Source organism: Phascolarctos cinereus, unplaced genomic scaffold (genome assembly GCF_003287225.1).
Source record: "Phascolarctos cinereus isolate Bilbo 61053 unplaced genomic scaffold, phaCin_HiC Scaffold_4;HRSCAF=312, whole genome shotgun sequence".
NCBI classification, from domain to species: Eukaryota; Metazoa; Chordata; class Mammalia; order Diprotodontia; family Phascolarctidae; genus Phascolarctos; species Phascolarctos cinereus.
In genome coordinates, this window is record NW_027555847.1 from 339,091,851 (window position 1) to 339,116,403 (window position 24,553).

At 37.9% G+C, this 24,553-nt stretch overlaps 1 protein-coding gene across 1 annotated transcript in view; it reads left to right on the forward strand.

Moving 5' to 3' along the window:
* DHX29 (DExH-box helicase 29) overlaps positions 1-24,553 on the forward strand; it is a 66,014-nt gene that overhangs the window by 8,782 nt on the left and 32,679 nt on the right. The window contains 7 exon segments of the mRNA XM_020997204.2: positions 444-517; positions 2,277-2,390; positions 4,377-4,506; positions 15,070-15,215; positions 16,425-16,553; positions 20,285-20,411; positions 24,178-24,333. Of these exon segments, the coding sequence (XP_020852863.1) occupies positions 444-517; positions 2,277-2,390; positions 4,377-4,506; positions 15,070-15,215; positions 16,425-16,553; positions 20,285-20,411; positions 24,178-24,333 (876 nt within the window).

Here is a 24,553-nt window from a genome sequence, read left to right on the forward strand (position 1 = left end):
ATTGGTAGTGAATTGGCCTAGCCGCAGAAGGCAGAAATGAGATAAGGTGGTGAACCCCTCCTACCTCCTGGCTCCTTTGACAGTGAACCAAATGAAGGCCCAACTCCATGGCCTTTTACCTTTGCCTTTTGCTTCTTTCCCTGTCACCACTAAAATCTTATCTGAGCCTTAGGGGGACAGTATTCTGATTAAAGTAATTCTCATTATGGTGTGAACAAGATTGAGTGTGCTGATTCAGCATATTTCAAAGGAGAACTTGTTATTTGTTGCTAGAAAAATGCTAATTCATATAAAGTTACCTCGATCAGCTCTCAGATTAGAAATTGAAATTGCTTTAGGTTATTTACTAAACAAATGTTTGGCGTTTATCAATCTCCTTTGGAAAAATTAAATAAAATACTTTAAAAAATATTAATCTTTTTTGTGTCATTTATTATATACAGGTCCAAAAATTTACAGTTTTAATTCAGCAACTGATTCTGGTGCACCTTCAAATCTGGATAAATCTATCTTGAAAGTGAGTAGCAAATTTTCAGTATTTTAAATGAAAATTTGAGCCATTTTTAATAACTTTCCCTTCCAAAACTCATTAGTGAAATGCATTAATATACTGTTTTAATTATTTGTATTAAAGTGACACTGGATTTTCAAAGGCTGTGATACCAACATAGTATACAAACTGTGGTGAATCCTACGAAGGCAGAAAGTTTTCAAGTACTGACCCAACTCCTCATCTCCAGCCCATTAAATACTAATTGCTGAGATACTTTTGTCTGTAGCACATCATGAAACCATTTATTGCATATTAAAAGAGTTATCTATACTAAGGGAGATACTACCAGGAGGAAAACATTCTTGAATCCTTGAAGGGAGTACTTTCACATGTCTTATATATGTGACCCAGGGCATTCGCTGGACCCATGGGCTCAGTTCCCTCTTTAAGCCTCTCCTGAGGATCCTCAGAGAGCCTTCTATAGACCATTGGTGACCTTAATTTGGATCTCAACCTATGATTAAGAGCCAGTGCCCTGTAGCAACCTGTATTGCCTTGGGGTTTTTGTTGTTGTTGTTGTTGTTGTTGTTATGTTTTTCTTTGCTGAAAAGATGAAAAATTTATCTGATTTCTCAATTTCAGTTATGTCTTTGACATCTAAGGCAAATTTATTGAACTTTGGTCCAGGCAGTGTGGTCTAGTGGGAAAAGCCCTGAACTGAACAACTTAGGACTTGGGTGGTTCTAGGTCTAGTTACTCTGATTATTAGCCTTGTGAAGTTGAGCCTTAGTTTGCTCATTTATAAAATTGTAATAATAACTTACCCTGCATAGTAAGATTGTTAGGAGAGTTAAATTAAATAATATTTGAAATGTGAAATAAGTGGAATATTACAAAGCCATGATAGAGATGTAAGGAATTAAGAACTCTGGTGGAAAAGTAACACTAAATAATAATTCATTAACTATAACAAATTGGAGGAGGGGGACTAATGGTAAGTAGTAGACTAAAATGAATATTAGCAGCTGTTCTTTTCCTCAGTTTACACTGTGCTTCATTGTTTTGATGTGCTTTCCTCATGGCAGAGAGGTGGGTTGGGTAATGAAAGTGTTGTCATCCTCCTGTAACACATGAAAAAACTGAAATTTAAGAAAGAACAGGGGCCAATAAGTGGCAGGGCTGACTCAGACTCATGTTTTCCAATTCCAGCTCAGTCACCTTTAACTGACCCTGTCATCATCTCTCTTCTGTTGCTGTGTGTTCAGGGGAATCTTAGAAAGAACTTTAGCACATTTGTTCTACTAGACTTGTGGGAAATAATAGACCATGGAAGCTGCTGATAGAAAGTGAGCGTGACATGGTAAATGTGATTGGAATGAGTGAAGATTTTGGAAACCCGATGACTTTAAATTTTATTAAAATAATTGAGTATGGCCTGATTTCTTTTTTATTTCTGCTTCATTTCTTTCAAGTCATGTCCCAGGGCTAATTTGTATGGTTTAAAGCCCTGAAAGGTGCCGGGTGTTTTTTTTTTTTGTAAGGATGAGAGGATTTTCCTACTTGTGTTTTTAGATCATGTTGCCATCATTTTTATCATGTGATTCTACCCCTCTTTCTATATGGTGTTACTTTTCAGTTAAAGAGTGCTGTCATACACATAGTTGACTACATTAGTAACTGTTTTTTGTTTTTATGTGCAAATCTGTGTTTTGTGGTGAAAGGAAGTCTACTATTCGATCTGAATTGAGTTAGTTTGTTTTTCATGCACCCGTTTCTGTAACAGGTGGTAATTAACAGTAAACTGGAGCAGAGAATTATTGGAGTAATCAATGAACATAAGAAGCAAAATAATGATAAAGGAATGATTTCTGGGAGACTTACTGCCAAAAAATTACAGGTATCTATAACACTTTTGATATTTATCTTTCTGTAGATTGTTGTGGTTTTTTTTTAACTTTTAATCTGCTGTCCTACTTGATTGGTCCACAAAGTTTTCATGATAAAACTATAAAAGTTATTTAAACCCTTTGTAAAATTATTGATAACAGTTTTTAAAGAGGGAAATCTAACTGCATGTGGGAACAGAAGACATTTCTAGACTGTTGGTATTTCATCGTCATATTCATTCAGCAAAGACACTAATAGGCCCTGTGGATACAAAGGTATATATGTCACTCAACTTTTTTCCCTGTGAGTTTACATTCTGATTCGTGGGAGGGGACATATACAGAAATAATTACATAAATCTGTGGCTGCTTGTAAAGATTCATCAGAATCCCTAGGGAGTCAGTCAGCCAGCTCTGCATCAGGTACTGTACCAGACTCTGACGCTACAAAGAAAGGCAAGAGAACTTTCCATCTCCTCAAGGAGCTCTCAGACTGGGGAGATACAAAGAAGGTGCAGAGAGGGCAAGTTAGAGGTAATAAACAAAGGGAAGGCTCTAGCGTGAAGAGGGATCGGGAAAGGCTTCTTGTATAAAGGAGGATTTCAGCTGGGACTTGAAGAAAACCAGGGAGGCCTGGAGGCAGAGATGAAGAGACAGTATTCCAGGCATGAGGGACAACTAATAAAAATGCCTGGAGTCAGAAGACAGACTGTCTTATGCAAGGAATGGCAGAGAGGCTGTTATTACAGCATTACCCAGAATTCATAAGGGATCTGATGTAAGGAGTAAGGTGTAAAAAGACTGGAAAGGTAGGAAGAGGCCAGGTTATGAAGGACTTTGAACATTAACAGGGTTTTATATTTAACCCTGAAGGACATAGGAAACCACTGGAGTTTACCGAATGGGCTGTGACATGGGCAGACTTATACTTTAGGAAGATCAGTTTGATAGTTGAGTAGAGGACAGACTGTGGTTGGGAAGGGATTGGAAGCAGGAAGACCACCTAGTAGGCTTTTTCACTTGTCCAGGCATGAGGTGATGAGGACCTTTACCAGTGTGGTAGCAGTGTTAGAAGAGAGAATGGGGTATATGTGAGAAATGTTATGGAGGTAGAATTGACAGATTGGATTAGGGTAGGGTGTGTGACATTAAGGAGTCAAGTATAATACCTCATCTGGGTTATAAGCCTGGGTGACTGAGAGAATGATAGGACCATTGATAATACTAGGGAAGTTTAGAAGGAAAAGGGGCAGCTAGGTGGTGCAGTGGATAGAGCACCGGCCCTGGAGTCAGGAGGACCTAAGTTCAAATCTGATCTCAACACGTGGCACTAACTAGCTGTATGACCTTGGGCAAGTCACTTAACCCCAGTTGCCTACCAAAAAAAAAAAGGAGAGAGGTTGGGGGTGGGGGGAAGATAATAAGTTCCATCTATGGGACAGAAGTCCCATTAGGAAGCTGAAGATGTGAGACTGAAGATTAGGAGAGAGATTGAGGCTGGATAAGTAGGATCAGTAAATCATCAGCCTAGAGATGATAATTGAATCCATGGGAGCTAATGAAATTACTAAGAAAAATAGCATATAGGGAGATGAGAAGAGGGCCTAGGGCAGAGCCTTGAGGAATATTCACAGTTAGTGGGCGAGATGAAAATCCAGAAAAGGAGACTGGGAAGTTATCTGACAGATAGGAGAACCAGGAGAGAGTTGTGTCATGTAAACCTAGAGAAAATGATGTATCAGGGAAAAGAAGGTGATCAGCAATGTCAAAGGCTACAGAAAGGTCACAAAGAATGAAGAATTGGCGAAAGGGTGATTGTTCTAAAAAAGGAACCGAAACTTGGGAGTCTGAACACCAGCTTGGTTCCGAATGACACTGATTGTCGCAAACTTTAAAAAAAAAATTTCTGATGTGCAAAAGCAAATAAAAAACAAAAATGAAGGAAAAATTAACATTCTTTCTTCATCTGAGTTTTTCTTCTTTTTTTTCCTTTGTAGGATTTATACATGGCTCTGCAAGCATTTTCATTTAAAACGAAGGACATTGAGGAAGCCATGACAAATACTGTTTTATATGGAGGTGATCTTCATTCTGCCTTAGATTGGCTTTGTTTAAATCTTCCAGATGGTAAGCAAAGTGGCTTTGAATACTTATGGCTTTTGAGCATTTTCTGCCTATCACATGAAATTTATAACAAACTTTCCATTGGTATTGAACGGCTTATGCCCCTTAAAGGCAGTCCTTCATATTTTTTTATGGACAGAAATTTTCCTGCTTTTTCCCTGTTCATTTATGTAGTCAATGTAATAATGAACTATTTTACTTTTAGATGTTTTAATAAAATATCCTTTAATAATAACATGTGATTTTTTAAAAAATCCTTCAATAAAATACATGCTATTCTCATATCTTTAGTTCTAAAATATTGTTGTAGTCTTCGTTGCCAAGTATTAGAAGTGATATTTTAAAAATAAAGAAAAGGTCAAACTTGAGATACAAAGAAATAAAATATTTTATTTATTACCTAAAGAAATTGGGAGTTCTAGTGTCTAATAGTATCTTTTTTATTAAACTGATAAGGGTATGGATCTACCACTGAATGGTCTATAAATAGGGTTGGAAAACTAATATGCAGAACAGTCTCATTACCAGTAGATGTCAGTATTTGCTGCATTTTGACAGTGCTGCAATTTAGAAATATATATTTTACCTGTGACTACCAAAATGTAAGTTAAGACCTAGACAAAGGTCATTTAAAGTTACACTTTTGTTTTGAGTCCATTGAAACATGTGAATTTAGGGTGGCCCTACTGATTTTGGCCTTACTTACTATTTGCTTTTGTGCCAGCAGTCTATATTTGCTTACATGGTTGCTTTCCCCTGATAACAAGTGTGTTAATGTAAAAGTAGTTGATTTCTCCATGTATATTTGTGTTTGTGGAGTCATCGCTGTCAACCTTAACATAGAATATTTAATTTGTATAAAATGACAGACAAAATAACAGAAGAAGCAACTGGCACACAATTACTGATTCAATGTCATAGAAATAAAACACATTGTGATATAGATTATAGGATTAGAAAAATGCTGTTTATTTGAAAAAAATAAATTCCATATTGCCTCTAGGACCAATGCCTCTTTTTGTCATTTGTAGCCCTTCACAGTCTGACCCAATCCTATCTTTCCAGTCTTATTACGTTTTTTACTCCTTTTGATTCATTCTATAATCTAGCCACACTAGCCTTCTGCTGTTCCTTGTACACAGTTCTCCTTTGCATAAACTATCAGCTGTACCTCAAAGGCCTTCCTTCCTCCTCTCTTGGCATTCCCAGGGTCCTTCAAAGTTCAGTTCAAATATTGCTTCCTGTCTGAGGGCTTTCCTTACCCTCCCCCCACCCCCCCAGTTACTAGTACCCTGTCCTTCTATTACTAATGTATTTAATATTTACATATGTATTTAATATTTATTCATGAATATGTGTTGTTTTCCATGATAGAATTTAACACCCTTGAAGGGAGGGCTCATTTCATTTCTGACTTTGTGTCTCTAGTTCTTAGAATGTGTAAAAGGCATTCAAGCACCCATGTGTCAGGCATTGCAGACAGAAGTGAAACAGCCCTTGCCTTCCCTGAAGAGCTTATAGTTTATCAGCGGTGGGCAGCTGTATATATGTGCAAAGTAAATACAAGATAACTAGAGGTAGGGGGAGATGCACCACCAGTTGGGGGATCCGGAAGGTCTTCATGAGTCAGTCTGAGTTGGGTGTTTGAACTGAGCTTTGAGGGAAACTGGGAATTCTGAGATGTGGAGAAAAGGAGGAAGTATATTGGGGGGCATTGGGTACAGCCAGTGACACAAAAGTAGGGAGATGGATGGGAGGGGGCATGCCATGAAAAGGAGGGCAAAAAGGCCAGTGTGGCTGGACCTAAGAATGATGTGTGTATTAAAGCTAGAAAAACAGCTTGGAGCCAAATTGTAAATGTTGAACAAGGGAGTCGGTATTTGATCCTAGAGATCCCTGGACAGAACCACTACAGTTTCTTGAGCAGAGGATTTAGAAGTATCACTTTATCAGGACATGGAGGATAGGTAGGAAAGGGGAGAGATGAGACTGAAAGACCCAATTTGGTGGTTGTTACAGTTATCTGGGTAAAAAGTCAGGAGTTCCCAAATGAGGGTGGTGGCCCTGTGAATGGAGAGAAGGGGACAGATGGTGAGATATGTTTTAGAAATATCATCAAGATGTGGTGATTGAATGTGTAGAGTGTGAGAGAGAAAGAGAAATGGAGGTGCATTAGGATGAGTCAGGGGCTTCCAGGTTTAGGGTGTAGGACCAAGGTTCTATGGCTCTTGCTTCCAGCTCAAGAGGCAGACTTCTTGGAGTTCAAGGACTGAGGAAGAATGTATTCTAAGCCCTCAGTTGCAATTCCATTTATTGCCACACGTAGCATAAGTGCATAGCACAAGCAAAAGTACAGAATTGAGATGGGTAGCCAATGGGAGGAGAAAAGGGGGACTACATGGACAGAATCTCAGCTCCACAAGGCCACTCAGCTGAGGAGAGGGCATGAGGCACAAGGCTAGGGATTCTGACAGTGGGAGATGCTCCTGCTCTCTGTGTGAGCAGGGCGTATTCTTATGAGGTAAAGAGGGAGCCTGGGTTTCTGGGGGCCAGAGGTAATCAGAGGCATCTTAGGGCTAACTCATTTGAGTATAGGAGATGCCTCAAGGTTGGCTCTTCTGCATATCAGGCTTACCTGCTGCTTGTTTCCTTGGGTAAGTCACATGGCAGGGTAGTAAATGACAACTGGAGGCCTTTTTGTCTCCTGTGACCATAGGGACCAAAGGCGAAGTAAGTCCATTTTGTCACATACAACAAAGGGTAGTTCATTTGTCAAGTTTTGCTCCTGGAAGTGTAGTAGTGCCTCAGGAGAAACAAGGAAGTTTCTTTTGATTCTCTGAAGAGCTCTGCGAGGTAGATACTATTCTTTCCATCCTCCTCTTACAAGTCAAGAAGCTGAGGTTAAAAGGTTTGAATGACTTGTCCTGGATCATGTGGCTGGTTTAGTGTCTGAGAAGGGATTGAAGCTCAGGTCTCCCTAACTCCAAGCCCAGCATGATGTCCACTCTCCCACACAGACTTGCCAAGAGGAATTCATAGGAAATTATTTTAACAATTGAGCAAGGAGAAAATAATGATGCAGCTTATAAAAAGGAGGAGAACCTTAGTCGTTGAGAATAGCATGACAAGAGCCAGGATGGCGGAGTGAAAGGGTAGTCGCTCTCACTCTCCCCTATCCACCTCTGAAAACCCAGAAAATATCACCCCAGGAAAAAAAAAAACCCTGGAACACCTGAACTAGAAGAAAGACAAGGAGCAGCAGTGCAGCAGCCCAGCAAACGGGTCTCCCAGTGCCTCAGCTAAAACAAGGGGCCCCAGGCAGATAAGTACCCTGCGGCATTCAGCTGAAAGGAGGTGAAGAAAACAACCTAAAGGCTTCCTAAAGCCTGACCTTGCTGATTCCAACCCAATACCAGGTGAGCTGTAGGAGCCCTGAAGCCCCCAATTGTGAAGAAATCCTGAAGCCCAGGTGGTAGAGCAGGCAAACACCAACACCTGGACCTCCAGTGCCTCAGTGAGGGGGGGGGAACCGGTGGAAACCAGCTTAGAAAACCACCAGGAGCCTCGGCACTACTGCAAAGGAATCTCCCAGTGCATTAGCAGAAACGAGGGAGACAACACTGCAGGGGTCCCCAGGCAGATAAACACCCTGCAGCACCCATCTAAAAGGAGCTGAAGAAAGCTAAAGGAAAGGAAAAGCAGGCAACCTAGAATTGCCTGAAAGTTCCAGCCTTGCTGATTCCAGCCCAACACAAGGTAAGCTGCCAGAAACCTACAGCCTCCAATTCCCAGCATAAGAGGCCCCAGACACAAAGCCAGTGACTAAGACCTAGGCTCCCAACACAAGAAGCTTGGGTCAGTACCCTCTGTTCCCCAGCAGGAGAGCTCAATCTCTTTAAAGGCCAGGGAATAAAGAAACACCATGAGTAAAAAGAAACATACCATAGATTCATATTATGAGAAGAGTGAAGATCAAGACAGAAATTCTGAAGAGGACAACATTGTCAACAAACCCACATCTGCAACAACAAAAGGGAATATGAACTGGTCTGAAGCCCAAAAAGCCTTCTTAGAAGAGCTCAAGAAGGATTTTAATAGTCAAATGAGAGAGGTAAAGAGTCCTTCAAAAATACAATTGGCCATTGGAAAAAAAATACACTGAAGAAAACAAGTCCCTAAAAAACACAATTGGCCAATTGAAGAAGGAAGGACAAAAACTAACAGAAGAGTACACTGAAGAAAACAAGTCCCTAAAAAACACAATTGGCCAGTTGAAGAAGGAAGTACAAAAACTAACAGAAGAAAACAATCTGTTAAAAACTAGAATTGGACAAATGGAAACTAATGTCTCTATGAGAGAGCAAGAATCAGTCAAACAGAAACAAAAAAATGAAAAAATGAAAATGTAAAATACCTCATCAGTAAAACAACCGACCTGGAAAATCGACTCAGGAGAGACAATTTAAAAATTATTGGACTACCTGAAAATCATGATGAAAAAAAGAGCCTGGACAGTATCTTTCAGGAAATCATAAAGGAAAACTGCCCAGAAGTCCTAGAACCAGAAGGGAAAATAACCATAGAAAGAATCCACCGATCACCACCTGAAAGAGATCCCAAATTGACAATGCCAAGGAATATAATAGCAAAATTCCAAAATTACCAGATGAAAGAGAAGGTGCTGCAAGCAGCCAGAAAGAAAGAATTTAAATATCATGGAACCACAGTCAGGATTACACAGGACCTTGCAGCTTCTACATTAAAAGACCGCAGGGCATGGAACATGATATTCCAGGCAAAGGAGCTTGGAATGCAGCCAAGGATCAATTACCCAGCAAAAATGAGCATCATTTTTCAAGGGAGGAGGTGGATATTCAATGAAATAGGAGACTTCCAAACTTTCCTGATAAAAAGACCAGAGCTCAACAAAAAATTTGATCTTCAAGTACAGGACTCAAGAAGGACTTAAAAAGGTAAATGGGACAGAAGGATACAATATGTTGTTAATGGGGGGGCTGTTTAAACCCCTACAAGGGAATATGAGACTTGCAACCCTTGAGAACTGTATTGTTATTACACCTTGTTAAAGGAGTATACATAAAGAGGGTGGATATTAGTTGACTTTGATGTAATGATAAAAAAAAATCTAATCAAGTGGGTTAAATGGATCCAAATAAGTGGATCAATCTGATCTTAGAAAATGTACTGAGAAAGGAGGAGGCAGACAAGGGTAAATTACATTACAGGAAAAGACACAAAATCCTATTACAGCAGAGGGAAAGCGTTGTTTGAACCTTACTCTCATCAGATTTGGCTCAAGAAGGGCATAATATAATCAGTTAGGTATAGAAATCTAACTTGCCCTATAGGCAGTAGGAGGGAAAAGGGGAAAGAAAAGGGAGGGGGGGAAAGAAGGGAGGGAAGCAGCAGTAAGACTAAAGGGGAAGAAAAGGGAAAGGGATAATAAAAGGGGGAAGGGACTGAAGGAGGCGGTGGTCAAAAGCAAAACACTAGTGAAGGGGAAAGGAAAAAGGAGGAAGAAAAGCATAAATGGGGGAAAAGGATGGAGAAAAAGACACAGATAGTAATCATAACTGTGAATGTGAATGGGATGAACTCTCCCATAAAATTGCAATGGATTAAAAACCATAATCCTACAATATGTTGTTTACAGGAAACACATTTGAAAAAGAGTGACACATACAGGGTAAAGGTAAAAGGCTGGAGCAGAATATATTATGCGTCAGCTGAAGTAAAAAAAGCAGGGGTAGCAATCCTGATCTCAGACAAAGCAAAAGCAAAAATAGATCTAATCAAAAGAGATAAGGAAGGAAACTACATCCTGCTAAAAGGCACCATAGACAATGAAGTAATATCATTACTAAACATATATGCACCAAATGGTATAGCATCCAAATTCTTACAGGAGAAGTTCAGGGAGTTACAGGAAGAAATAGACAGCAAAACTATACTAGTGGGGACCTGAACCTCCCCCTCTCTGCACTAGATAAGTCTAACCACAAAATAAACAAGAAAGAAGTTAAGGAGGTGAATAGAACATTAGAAAAGTTAGGTATGATAGACCTCTGGAGAAAACTGAATGGGGATAGAAAGGAATATACTTTTTTCTCGCAGTACATGGCACATACACAAAAATTGACCATGTACTAGGGCATAAAAACCTCACAATCCAATGCAGAAAGGCAGAAATATTAAATGCATCCTTTTCAGATCATGATGCAATAAAAATTATATGTAATAAAGGGCCATGGAAAGATAGACTAAAAAATAATTGGAAACTAAATAATCTAATCCTAAAAAATGATTGGGTCAAACAACAAATCATAGAAACAATCAATAATTTCATTCAAGAGAATGACAATAATGAGACAACATACCAAAACCTATGGGATGCAGCGAAAGCAGTTCTTAGGGGAAGTTTTATATCTCTAAATGCTTACATAAATAAAATAGAAAAAGAGGAGATTAATGAATTGGGCATACAACTAAAAAAACTAGAAAAAGAACAAATTAAAAATCCTCAACTAAACACCAAATTAGAAATATTGAAAACCAAAGGAAAAATTAATAAAATTGAAATTAAGAAAACTATTGAACTAATAAATAAAACTAAGAGCTGGTTTTATGAAAAAACAATAAAATAGATAAGCCTTTGGTTAATTTAATTAAAAAAAGAAAGAAGAAAACCAAATTACTAGTATCAAGAATGAAAAGGGAAGCTACCACCAAGGAAGAGGAAATTAAAACAATAATTAGGAATTATTTTGCCCAACTATATGCCAACAAATTTGACAATCTTAGTGAAATGGATACATATTTACAAAAATATAAATTGCCCAGATTAACCGAAGAGGAAGTAAAATACTTAAATAACCCCATCTCAGAAAAAGAAATTGAACAAGCCATTGATGAACTCCCTAGGAAAAAATCTCCAGGGCCAGATGGATTTACATGAATTCTATCAAACATTTAAAGAACAATTAATTCCAATACTATATAGACTATTTGGGAAAATAGGTGAAGAAGGAGTCTTACCAAATTCTTTTTATGATACAAATATGGTGTTGATACCTAAACCAGGAAGAGTCAAAATAGAGAAAGAAAATTATAGACCAATTTCTCTAATGAATATAGATGCAAAAATTTTAAACAAAATACTAGCAAGTAGATTACAGCAACTTATCACAAGAATAATACACTATGACCAGGTAGGATTTATACCAGGAATGCAGGGTTGGTTCAATATTAGGAAAACTATCAGCATCATTGAGCATATCAACACCAAAACCAACAGAAACCACATGATCATCTCAATAGATGCAGAAAAAGCTTTTGATAAAATACAACACCCATTCCTATTAAAAACACTAGAAAGCATAGGTATAAATGGAGTCTTCCTTAAAATAATAAATAGCATTATCTAAAACCTTCAGCAAGCATTATATGTAATGGGGACAGGCTAGAAGCATTTCCAATAAGATGGGGGTGAAACAAGGATGTCCATTATCACCACTGTTATTCAATATTGTACTGGAAACCTTAGCTTTAGCAATAAGAGAAGAAAAAGAAATTGAAGGCATTAGAATAGGCAAAGAAGAAACAAAGCTATCACTCTTTGCAGATGACATGATGATATACTTAGAGAATCCTAGAGAATCAAGTAAAAAACTACTTGAAATAATAAACAACTTTAGAAAGTTGCAGGCTATAAAATAAACACATAAATCAGCATTTCTGTATATTACCAACAAAGCCCAACAGCAAGAGATAGAAAGAGAAATCCCATTTAAACTTACTGTAGACATTATAAAATATTTAGGAGTCTACCTCCGAAACAAACCCAGGAACTCTATGAACACAATTACAAAACACTTTTCACACAAATAAAATCAGATCTAAATAATGGAAAACATCAGTTGCTCATGGGTAGGCGAGCTAATATAATAAAAATGACAATCCTACCTAAGCTAATTTACTTATTCAGTGCCATACCAATCAAACTACCAAAAATTATATAGAGTTAGAAAAATAATAACAAGATTCATTTGGAAAAACAAAAGGTCCAGAATATCAAAGGAACTAATGAAAAGAAATGCAGGGGAAGGTGCCTAGCAATTGTAGATCTTAAATTGTATTATAAAGCAGCAATCATCAAAACTGCTTGGTACTGGCTAAGAAATAGGGAGGTGGATCAGTGGAATAGGTTAAATATGCAAGACACAGTAGTCAATGACTATAGTAATCTATTATTTGATAAACCCAAAGACCCCAGCTTCTGGGATAAGAATCCACTCTTTGAAAAAACTGCTGGGAAAACTGGAAAAGAGTATGGCAGAAACTAGGCATAGACCCAAATCTCACACTATACCAAAATAAAGTCAAAATGGGTTCAGACTTAGATATAAAGGCTGATACCATAAGTAAACTGGGAGAACAAGGAATAGTTTACCTATCAGATCTATGGAGAACAGAAGAATTCATGACCAAACAGGAGATAGAGAACATTATGAAAAGCAAAATGGATAATTTTGATTACATTAAATTGAAAAGTTTTTGCACAAACAAAGCCAATGCAACTAAGATTAGAAAGAATTTTTTACAACCAGTCTCTCTGATAAAGGCCTCATTTCTAAAATATATAGAGAATTAAGACAAATTTATAAGAACACAAGCCATTCCCAATTGATAAATGGTCAAAGGATATGAACAGACAGTTCTCAGATGAAGAAATTAAAGCCATCTATAGTCATATGAAAAAATGCTCTAAATCGTTATTGATTAGAGAAATGCAAATCAAAACAACTCTGAGGTACCACATCACACCTATCAGATTGGCCAACATGACAAAACAGGAAAATGATAAATGTTGGAGAGGATGTGGGAAAATTGGAACTAATACATTGTTGGTGGAGTTGTGAAATGATCCAACCATTTTGGAGAACAATTTAGAACTATGCCCAAAGGGCTACAAAAATGTGCATACCCCTGGATCCAGCAATAGCACTTCTAGGGCTATATCCCAAAGAGATCAAATAAATGGGAAAAGGACCCACATGTACAAAAATATACACAGCAGCTCTTTTTGTGGTGGCAAAGAATTGGAAATTGAGAGGATGCCCATCAATTGGGGAATGGCTGAGCAAGTTGTGGTATATGAATGTAATGGAATACTATTGTGCTATAAGAAATGATGAACAGGCTGACTTCAGAAAAACCTGGAAACTTATATGGTCTGATGCTGAGTGAAGTGAGCAGAACCAAGAGGACTTTGTACACAATAGCAGCCACGTTATGCAATGACTAAGAATGTTAAACTGAACCCTTCTTAGCATTACGAGGATCTAAGACATCTCCAGAGGCCTCAGGATGGAAAATGCTGTCCACATCCAAAGAAAGAACTGTGGAAGTTGAATCACTGTCACTTATTTTTACCTTCTGTTGAGTTTTGTTTCATCTTTCTGATGGTTCCTCCTGTTGGTTTTAATTTTTACTTACAACTTCACTAATGTGAAAATATGTTTAATGGGTATGAAAATGTAAAGCCTATGTCAGATTGTGTGCCGTCTTGGGGATGGGGGGGAGAAAAAGGGAGAAAAAATTTTCAACTCAAAAGCATATGGGAAAAAAAATTTTTTTTAAAAAGAAAAAGAATACAAGGAATGATATCAAAAAAAAAAGAGAATAGCATGACAAGAAATGTTGGGGCAGAAAATGAAGTCATTGAAAGAATAGGAAATTTAAAAACAAACAAGATTTTAAAAGAAAAAGAGGAACAGGATGGCAGAGTGTAAAGAATATTGTAAAGAACAGCTCGAACGACAAAAAAAATTTGAAACTGGAGCAAAGGAGAGGTGCTAAAGGGATTTAGGGGCAAAGGAAAAAGGTGAAATTTGTAGTATTTGGATGGAGATTAGAAAAAAGTCTGCATTAATTGAGGTGAAGAGATCCATAGCTAAAATTAAATTGAGCTGTGGCAAAGAGAAAGAGTAGCATTTCAGAGAGACAGTCAAAAGGATTTGGTATATATGCAGAAAAAGAGAAATTTAAATTACATTATATCTGCCAAGTTTTAAGAATTCTTGACTAGTAAGTGCCACTCGAGAATCGTTGAATTTTAGAGCTGGAAGGGAACTAGACAAGATTTAGTCCAATTCTACCTTTTTTGTTGTTAATATGAGGAAACTGAGGTCCAGAAAAGCACAGCGACTTGTCTGGGATCACACAGCTAATAAGTTTTCAAATCCCATTGCAACAAAATCCAGAGTATGTACAAATTCAATAATTTTAGTTGAATTTTGCAAAAATTGTTTCAAACAGAGGTGAGTAGTATGATGATTTTTAAAATCATACAAACATTTTTGGCATAATGGCATTTGATTTGTAGTGTTTGAGAAAAGTGAAAATTGGATGGATTTTTGAGAGGCGATGACTGATCCTGGTTTGAAATATGTAAAGAATAGATTTTTTTTTCCATTTCATAGCTTCAGGGATTTCTGTGTATATGTAATTTTGTTTTGTTTTGTATTAATTGCTTTCCTTTTCAAGATTCCCTTCCTGAAGGATTTAGTCAAGAGTTTGAAGAACAACAGACCAAAAATAGGCCAAAATTTCAGTCTCCTCAAATACGGGCTACTACTCCACCTCCTCAACCACCTAGTACTAAAAAAAGGGAAGATGAGCCTGAAGTTAAGGTAACTTTAGAAATTAACAATTTAAACTTGTTTTTAAAAAGTCAAATTTATGTGCATTATAACTATTTGCAAGAGAAAACAAATCTTGAGTGGTTTTTACTTTTTTCTTTTTATGTCTCCTTGCCTCCCTTTCCTCGCTCCTCCCCCAAGCTGCTCCCCAACCCATTTCTACCCTATGGTACAACAGAAATAGTCACACACCTCTTCATGTGTGTGGCTTTGGACAAGTTTGTTCATTTCTCTGGGACATGGTTTGTTCATCTGTAAAGAGATTGGACTAAATGACCTTTAAAGTCCCTTCTAGTTCTAAATCTGTGCTCCTGTAGTCCTACTTTTGATTTTCCCAAAACTTGGAATTCTCAGGGAAATGTTAAGTTGGATTACCATTTGGTGATGACTCAGTACAACTATATTGGAAAACAGTTTGGGATTATGTAAATAAGTGACTAAAACGTCCACACCCATTGATCTACCGCTGCTTCCCTGGAGGAGGTCATTGATAAGAAGAAAGTCTCCATGTACACCAAAATATTCATAGCAACATTTTTTTGGCGATAGCAAAGAATTGAAAACAAAGTAGATGCTCATTGATTGAGGAATGGCTAAACAAATTGTGGTACATGAATGTAGTGGAATACTTCCGTGTGCTGTGAGAGACAAATACAGGGAATACAGAGAAGCCTAGAAGGATTTGCATGATCTAATGCAAAACGAAGTGAGCAGAACTCAGAAAACTATGCATAGTGAGTACAGCAATGGAAATGGAAATAAATAACAACTACAAATACTCAAAAGTGAGTGTGGCAGAATTACAAAGAGTAGTCCTGGCTCCAGAGAAAAGACATGAGATGATGTCCACCCCATTCCTTTGCAGAGATGGGGGAAGTCTGTCAGGTGTGGAACATTGCATATATTTTCAGACTTTTTAGATGCATTGATCAGTTTTGCAGATTTTTTTTCTTTAAAGAATTATTTAATATTTGCTATGTCTCTCTGGGAAAATGTAGGGGGAGAAATTCATCAGTAAAAATGTATATTTTTAAAGTTCAATTTACGTTTGTTGAGCCTTAGACATTCTTCATGTCTTTTAAATTTTATTTGTTAAATCAAATTATCACTTTTAAATTTTATTTCCTTCTCTTATGTTGATATTATAAAGATTTTTCACCTCTAATCTTCATTTTTCTGATGTTTACTCTCTTTTTCTAGCCAAAAAATGTAGAAAAGGACAAAGAGGTGAATATGAAAGAATGGATTTTGCGGTATGCAGAACAGCAGAGTCAAGAAGAAAAGACTGAGAATTCTAAAGGTTTAGAAGAAGAGGAAAAATTTGACCCTGTAAGTTAGAGATTTGTTACATGTCTTATTATTTTGAAGGATAATCAATTGACAGATACTGTATATAAAGCTTCATGCTAAATCCTTTGGGGAAATGGAAAACAATATCAGAGATATCCCTGCCCACAGAGTGCTCCTGTTTTATCCACATAGCTATCCTTCCATCAACAAAAGATTACTTAAAATACAGAGTAGTATATTGGTACCGTAGGAGCTCAGAGAAGGAAAAGATTACTTCAGCCAGAATGGTTAGAGACGACTTAGCAAGTAATAAGAATTTAGCTTGTCAGAGTAGAGAGAATGATATAAACAAAGATTCAGAGACAAGGCTACACATGTATTATCTTTCAAGGACACTAAATAGATCAGCTTATCTGTGGAAGGTTTGTGTTCAGAAAATGAAGTTTGAAATGTCCATTGTAATAAGATATGCTTAGCTTCGAAGGACAGGTCAGCAGTTTAGAATTTCTGCTGTAAACTGTTCAGAGCTCTTGGAGGTTTTTGAGCAGAGAAAAGTGGTGTTTCAGAAATAACAATCTATTAGCATCATATGGAGTAGATTGGTGAGCTGAGAGATTATAGTTAAGGAGGCTGTTGGTAGTCCCAGTGGGAATTAAGCACCTGATCTAAGTTGTTCTGACAGTGGGAATGGAGAGACACAGAGAGAGAGATGGATGGGAAAACTAGAGAAGCAGAAATCAAGACAGACTGCCTGTCTTGTCTTAAAGAGTGTGTGTGGGGGGTGAAGACCTGGGGGTTCAGAGATTGAGGGTAACATTGACAAATCAGGAAGTCGGGACAAGGAACCACTACTGAAAGGAAGTTGATAGATTTTGTTTTAGATATTAAATTTGTTATAAAATTGTCTAAGTTGTTGAAGAAATAGTATTAGAACTGATTGCCTCATCTTTTCTCCCTTGCAAGGGAATTATGTCAGATTGTAGAGCATTCTTATGTATTTATTTATTGAGACAGAGAACGAATACTTAAAACTTAAAACCTTGCAAGAGCTTCCCCTTTGGGTAGATTTGAGGTACAGGCTACTCTTAGGGAGAAGCAAGTAGGAATAGTCACTGAGGAGTTACTGATTTTGTGAGGGTGGGTTGTTTGGGGGCAGCTGCCTCAAAGATATTGTAAATGAAATTCACATAAATGGGACTAGTGGTTGGGCTAGATGCCCAAGAATGTCCTTTCCAACTTTACAGTTCTATGATAGACTTTTTGGGGAAGGATAGTAGGGCTAAATGGGATTGTTTTGCTTTGATTAAACCTAGTAAGGAGGCAATATGGTCTACTCTAGAGAGTTGGTCTTGGAGTCAAGAACTGACACTGTGTGACTCACTTAACCTTTCTAAGCCTCGATGTCTTTATCTGTAAAATGGGACAATAATACCTATAGAGCTGACCTTATAAGATTGTTATGAAGCTTAAATTTAATAATATTTTGGAAACTTGTGAATGTTTCATATTTGTAAATTACTAGTGTTAGTAAGTAGTAAAGATTCATTTAATCAATCTCAGTGATAGGTGAAGTATTCCACATAAATTTTCCTGTTAACTGAAACTCCTTTAACACCAAAAAACTTTTTTTTTTCCTTGCTAATAAATAGTGCTATCTTCCCTGTTGCAAGGCAAACCAGACCAGAGACCAAAATGTAGAGGTACCTCTTCCTCCTTCACAGCCATCCCTTTGGAGACATGTAGGGATCTCCAGGTGACCTCTAGCCTCATTTTTAGTATGGTGCCTGGCTTATAGGAAGCACTTCATCTTGTTGACTCTGAGTTTTGGAAGGCAGCTCTTTGAAACAATGCCAGCAGCCTTCTGCTAGGGTTTCTGCAATTTCAACCTTTTTGTGCAAGCCTTCTCAGTCTTCCGAACGTTTCTGGACCCTTACTACCACATAGTGGACTGAAGACTGAAGCTATGGGACCTCCCTTGGCTCATGTTCCACTTTTAAGTTTCAGTAAGTGCCTGAAGCTTCCTCATGTTAAAGTAAGTGCATCATGGAGGCTAAAGCCCCAGCTACAGGCCTGTGATCAAGTGAGGCACCACGGAGTTTTTTGTACATTATCTTTCACACCAACTAGAATATCCATTCAGTGACCTACAGAGCTTCGTGAAGAGTCTTGAACTGTTGTCCTGCTATCTAACTATCACAGACCTCATCATATCTGACCCAAAGCCCCCATAGATGACCAGTCTCATAAAGCTGGATCTATCTCTAGGACAATAGCCTGGCAGGTAGCCTCAGCCACATTGACGAATCTAAGTGGTAGAGAATAAGCTTGAGGACACCCACCTTTAGGATATACTGCCCTCTCTGTCTGTGTCATCCTCTCTTAACTCCTTCCTTTCTCCATCTATGTGGTTGCCCCCAGTCTAGCAAGAGACTGAAGGTTCTGCAGTTGCAATACCATTACATACTGCCCTATCCTGGTTTTGTCCTCCATCTACCAGAAATTCTCCCACTTGCCTTAAATGAGCCAGTTGTACTGTCCACAGGCCAGCCTCTCTTTAAGTATACTCATTTCCCCAGTTTAACCCTTAACCTAGCCCAGCCCTGCATTGTCTGTTACCTCTCCCGGTGGTCTCCAGATACTTCCCACCCTTGATCCTATCTAGACCCCATTCTACCTTCCAGTCACTGCCATCGAGATCCTCCCTAGACCCCTTCTCTCAGACCCCTCCTCCAGGACGCCACTCCTGGATCCCTCCCACAGTCTTTCTGTATATAAAATTCACCTCGTCTCCATTAAGGTGCTTAGATTCCTTAAGAGTCTAGCTGAGGGCTCAGATCCTTTTAAATCTGGCCCACTTGCATTAGCAATACAAATGTCCAGATTCCTTAAGGGTCTAGCCAGTATGGCAAATCTTTAATAAACCTTGTCTTTGGCTGAAAGAAGGCTTGGGTCGAATTCATTCGTCTCTTGTTCTCAATATTTTGGGGTCCCAGCACCCCTGAACCTCAACAATAGTAGATTAGTCACCTGGAGACCAGTGCTAGAGGGCATGAGACTTCTAATGGCTACAGATATGATAGGCATCTAACCCTCATCCTGAGTTCCTTCCCTCAAAAGCGCCTGTTAATATCTCTACATAAGATGGAGATAACTTCCCTGGGCAATGATAGTACTTTCCACATGCTCCCTATTTGGGGTGTAAGGTCCCTCAGCACCAGGGAATAGCAGGAGACTGCCCTGATTCATTGTTTTGGGTAATACTGAATCCTTCCAGGTTAGCCCAGCCTGCTATATACTCTGAGTTCAAGAATCTGGGGTAGGGAGAACACAATGACTGAAGCAATTGTCACTAATCCTCTTGTATCCTTATACTAAACTTTGCCTAAAACTATAAACACAAGTGCTTTGAATGGTCATTTCTTTAATCTCTAAGCTTGATTGTACAGACAAGATCGTTACACAGGCTAAAAGAAGTACACGGATGAGAAATCTGAACTACAAGGGTGAAATTATTTACTTGGGAAACACCCTGTGACAGTGCCTTGGTAATCTTTTAAGTCTCTTCCAGCTTTGATGTTATGATCCTGTGCTGTGACAGAATTAGTATTGTGAGTGTCAGGCTTGGACTTTGTCTGCCATTATACTTTGCTACTTCAGACCCTTTATTTTACAGGTGAAGAAATAGCCTCAGGGGAAGTAAATGTAGATAAACTAGTTAAATCTTGCTAATTTCTATATTAACTTCCTACTGATCATCTTATTTGAAACAGAATGAAAGATACTTACACCTTGCAGCAAAGCTTCAGGATGCAAAGGAACAGGCAGCTTCCTCTAAGCTAGAAAAAAACAAGCAAGGCCAGAAGGAGGCACAAGAAAAAATAAGGAAATATCAGAGGGGTGAGTCCTTTCAAATTGCTTTGCTATAAGCTTATATTTAATTATTTCTTCTTTTGCTATTCCAGCTTGGCAATTGTCTCAGTCTGATGTTTCCATTCTTACCTTATTGTTTCTAGTACAGAATGCCTTCCCATTTCCAAGGGATAGGTTCTGTAAATATCTGTGAATAAACAGCTTCTCAGTTATTTGTTCCCAACATAAAATGCTTCAGATAATAGCCCACTTGTGTTCCTTTTTTCCAGTGTTTTTTAAGGAAGATGATTAATTTAATGAATGATGGCATACCTAATCAGACAGCAACAGAAGGCAGCAGATATTTGAACTTTATAAAGACAAGGAGATACTAGATAATAGCAGGAGTGGTCAGGAGGGGGAAATAAATGAGGGGAAGCCATGTTGAACCAAATAGAGAATATAAACAGAGGAGATGGAAAGTTGTATTTTTGTTTTTAAGGGCAGGAAGAAGGGTCATCCCTAGTATTTATAGTGAAGGACCTTGCCACAAGGGAGCCTTAGGGTCTGTGAAAGACCCATCACTTAAGGTTTTAGACTTTGACAAATTACAAGTGGATGAAAATAAAAACATTGACTGATCATCATCATTTCTTACGATGATTTTTTTTTTGGCTAGGCAATGGGGTTAAGTGACTTGTCCAGGGTCACACAGCTAGTAAGTGTCAAATGTCTGAAACAGGATTTGAACTCAGGTCCTCCTGACTCCAACGCCGAAGCTCCATCCACTGTGCCACCTAGGTGCCCCTCTTAAGACAAGTTTTTAAAATTGTTTTTACCAACCTAAAGTGACTTAATGAACATGATAGGAGAGGACAAAAGAGCTCAGCAAACATTTAATTTCCAATGCGATAACAATACAAATTAAAAAAACAGCAATCCTTGGCCTCATGGAACATAGGGTCTGCTGGGATGTAGTAGAACATGTACATAGATGTAAATAGAAAGTAATTTACAGATGGAAGAGAAAGAGAACACTAATGACTGAGGGACTCAGGGAAGGCCTCGATGGCACTTAAGCTGGACCTTAAAGGTGTATTGGAATGCCGAGAGGCAGAGGTGAAAAAGGGAGACCATTCCAGTGATGGGCTGTAGCCTGCACAGAGACACAGAGGTAGATAATAGAGTGATGTCTAAAGAGAACAAGTAGGCCAGTGTGTCTGGAATGAAGAATAGAATAAAACTGGTCTGAAAAGATGAACTGGAGGAAGATTATGAGAGTTTTAATGGACTGACAGAGGAGTTTGTTTTTTATCTTGGAGGGACTAGGAAGCTACTGAAGCTTCTTGTATAGGGTAGTGACATGTGCGTTAGGAATATCAGTTTGGTAACTGCTGTGTGAGATGGATTGAATAGAGGAGAGATTAGATTAAGAAGCGCCATCAAGGTTTTATAATAGTCTAGGCAGGAGGTAAGGGCTAGTCTAGGGTGGAGGTTGTATAAGATGAGAGAAGGCAGTATGGAGAGATGTTGTAGAGGTAGAATCAGCAAGATTTGGCTATGTGGGGATGAGAAGTAGAAAAACAGAGTTTGCAGGCTTAGATAACTGGAAAAAATAGTGATGCCCTCAATAGAAATAAGAAAGTTTGGAAGAGGGATAAGTTTTGAGTTGTTGGAGGCGATAGGGGAAGGAATGATTTCAGTTTTAGTTATGTGGAGTTTGAGATGTCTATAGGACACCTTGTTAGAGATGTCCAGCTGACTGTTGAATTTTAGTGAGACCTTGTTCCAGAGCTGAGAAGTGTACCATGATTAAGGTAAGAAATTTTTGTGAAACTAACACCAGGTCACAACTTCCTCTGAATTATTTGTCTCACTATTAACAGAATTCTATTAACAGAATGTTAAAATTGTATTTTGTTGTTAAAATGAAGTTTTTTAAAAGACCTGCACAGTTGCCAACTTATGGTCGAACTTTGTCCAATTTAGTAACATTTGTTATTGTGAATAATACTACTTCATCGCTGATTCGGCAAGTCAGTGTTTACCATTTGCAGATGAGATAATAAATGTTGACAGGCACTGCTTTCTCAGGGTAAATTCAATTAAAACAAATAACTTTGATATGCTTAGTTAGATGAACATATGATTTAAAAACATTTCCGTGCTGCAAGTACAAAAATTTATTGAGAACTGTTGTAGCTCAGAGATGATTTGGGGAGATCCTGACTGATCTTTCTGGCCTGCTGTAGCTTTATCACTTAACGGAGTTCACTTCACAGCTCTGCAAGCTCACGAGTAATGTTTTATACTAGCCAGGTTCATGAATTGGATAAACTGTAAAGACAAAATATAATGTGAAACCACTATTTAGTATATATTTTGTGAGGGATATACTTTTCAAGACTCTGCATGTGATATTTTCTTATGGGAGGTAAGTCTGTTTAGGAGACCAAATTATTAAACATTAAAAGTTTGCTTGGTCATCAGGAAATTCAAACACTGTAAAGAGAATTGGATGTTCTTAAGGGATATTTCCTTTAAGCTAGAGCAGTTTAGTGAATTACCTCATAATGCTTATGAGTATTCCTATATGAAAAAATGGTTATCTAGAATCAGAGTACTCTCCCCTGTGGCTATACAGGGTAAAGACCGACTGATTGTTACTCCAGTTCTTTCTAGGTTCCATACAGACTTCTGACCTAGTGTTAAGACCAGTGTTACCTGGGATATATAATACAATACAGTTGCGTTGATTACAGTTTTTATTGGTTGCATTTTTAACTTCTTGACAGAGTTTTGGGACACACTTTAGTCTCTTTAGATTTGTTTTTTGGTGGGAGTGACATCATCTTGGGAATTGGAGTCTTTGTTGTCATGGGCAAGTCACCTAACCACACTGAGCCTTAGTTTCCCCATGATTAAAATGGAGATGATATACTTGTTGCAAGTTAGTATAGTGTTACGTAAATGTGAACTGTTGCTATTTATTGGATTTGGAAGATGCCCAGTCTCACAAATAACTCATTAACAAAATATCTTAGAGTGGGTTGCTTCTGCAATTAATCATGTCTGTTCTGGCTGGGCCTGACTCAGTACAGTCTCCAGTTAGTTTAGGGTCAATATTAGAACAAAATGAGACACTCAGGAAATTTTTTGAAGGGCTGCTCTTCCTTTCATAGTATATCTCTGATGTCATGCTGTTTAAGTAGTTTTTGCTTATCTCCTCTGCTGTGGTTGTCTATTCTCTTTTGTCACTTCTCTCATTTGTCAGTGAATCTGCTAACTGAAAGAAAGTTTATACCACAATTTATAGTCTTAGGCTTTGAGTTTGGAAGGGAATTTAGAAAACTCGTTTTATAAATGAATAAATTGAGGCCTAGAAAGGTAAAGTGATCTATCCAAGGTCACAGCAATAGAAGATAGCAGAGCTGGGATTTTAACCCAGGTCTCCTGGTGCTATCTTCTTCTCAAAAAATTTATTCATTGTCTTCTCTCTTTACTACTACTTATCCCTTGCTTTTTGGTTTTGATACAGATGAGGCTTGGCTTTTGTCATCATCAGCAGTGAGCTGTCCTTCCTTCTTTGATAAAGACCACCTCATTTCTTCTGTACTCTTTATTCTTCAGCTGTGGTTGACTATTTTCATCACTGTTTGAAGATTTTTTACATTCCTTCCAGGTTCTCAGCTGTTTCCATACAGTTGAGGTTGGTGTTAGACTAATCACCAAATAAATTGAATATTAACTATACCATTTCTGGAAAATCATGACACATATATGAAACTCTTAACATTTCAGTTTTCTTTTGTAGAAATGGAAACTTTAGAAGATCATCCCGTGTTCAATCCAACCATAAAGATTTCCCAGCAACAGAATGAAAAAAAAAAGCCATCATTGGCTGCTGAAGGGGAAGGAACTTTGAACTTGAATTTATTTGAAAACTCTGTGGTTGTAGAAGAAGAAAAAGGTAAAAGAGTTGATCTTTGTGTATAACTTGCAAAATAGTAATGAAATATTTGAAATTTTTTATCGTGAGAATATTTTCAACTGATTAACTATAATGAGTCAGATTGCAATTTTGAATTTTATTTTATTATATGTCAGTTGCTTCTAAATGAGCTTCAGCCTTACAAGAATTCTGACTCTTATACTTAACTGTCAAATAGAAGCTATTTTTGTACATAATC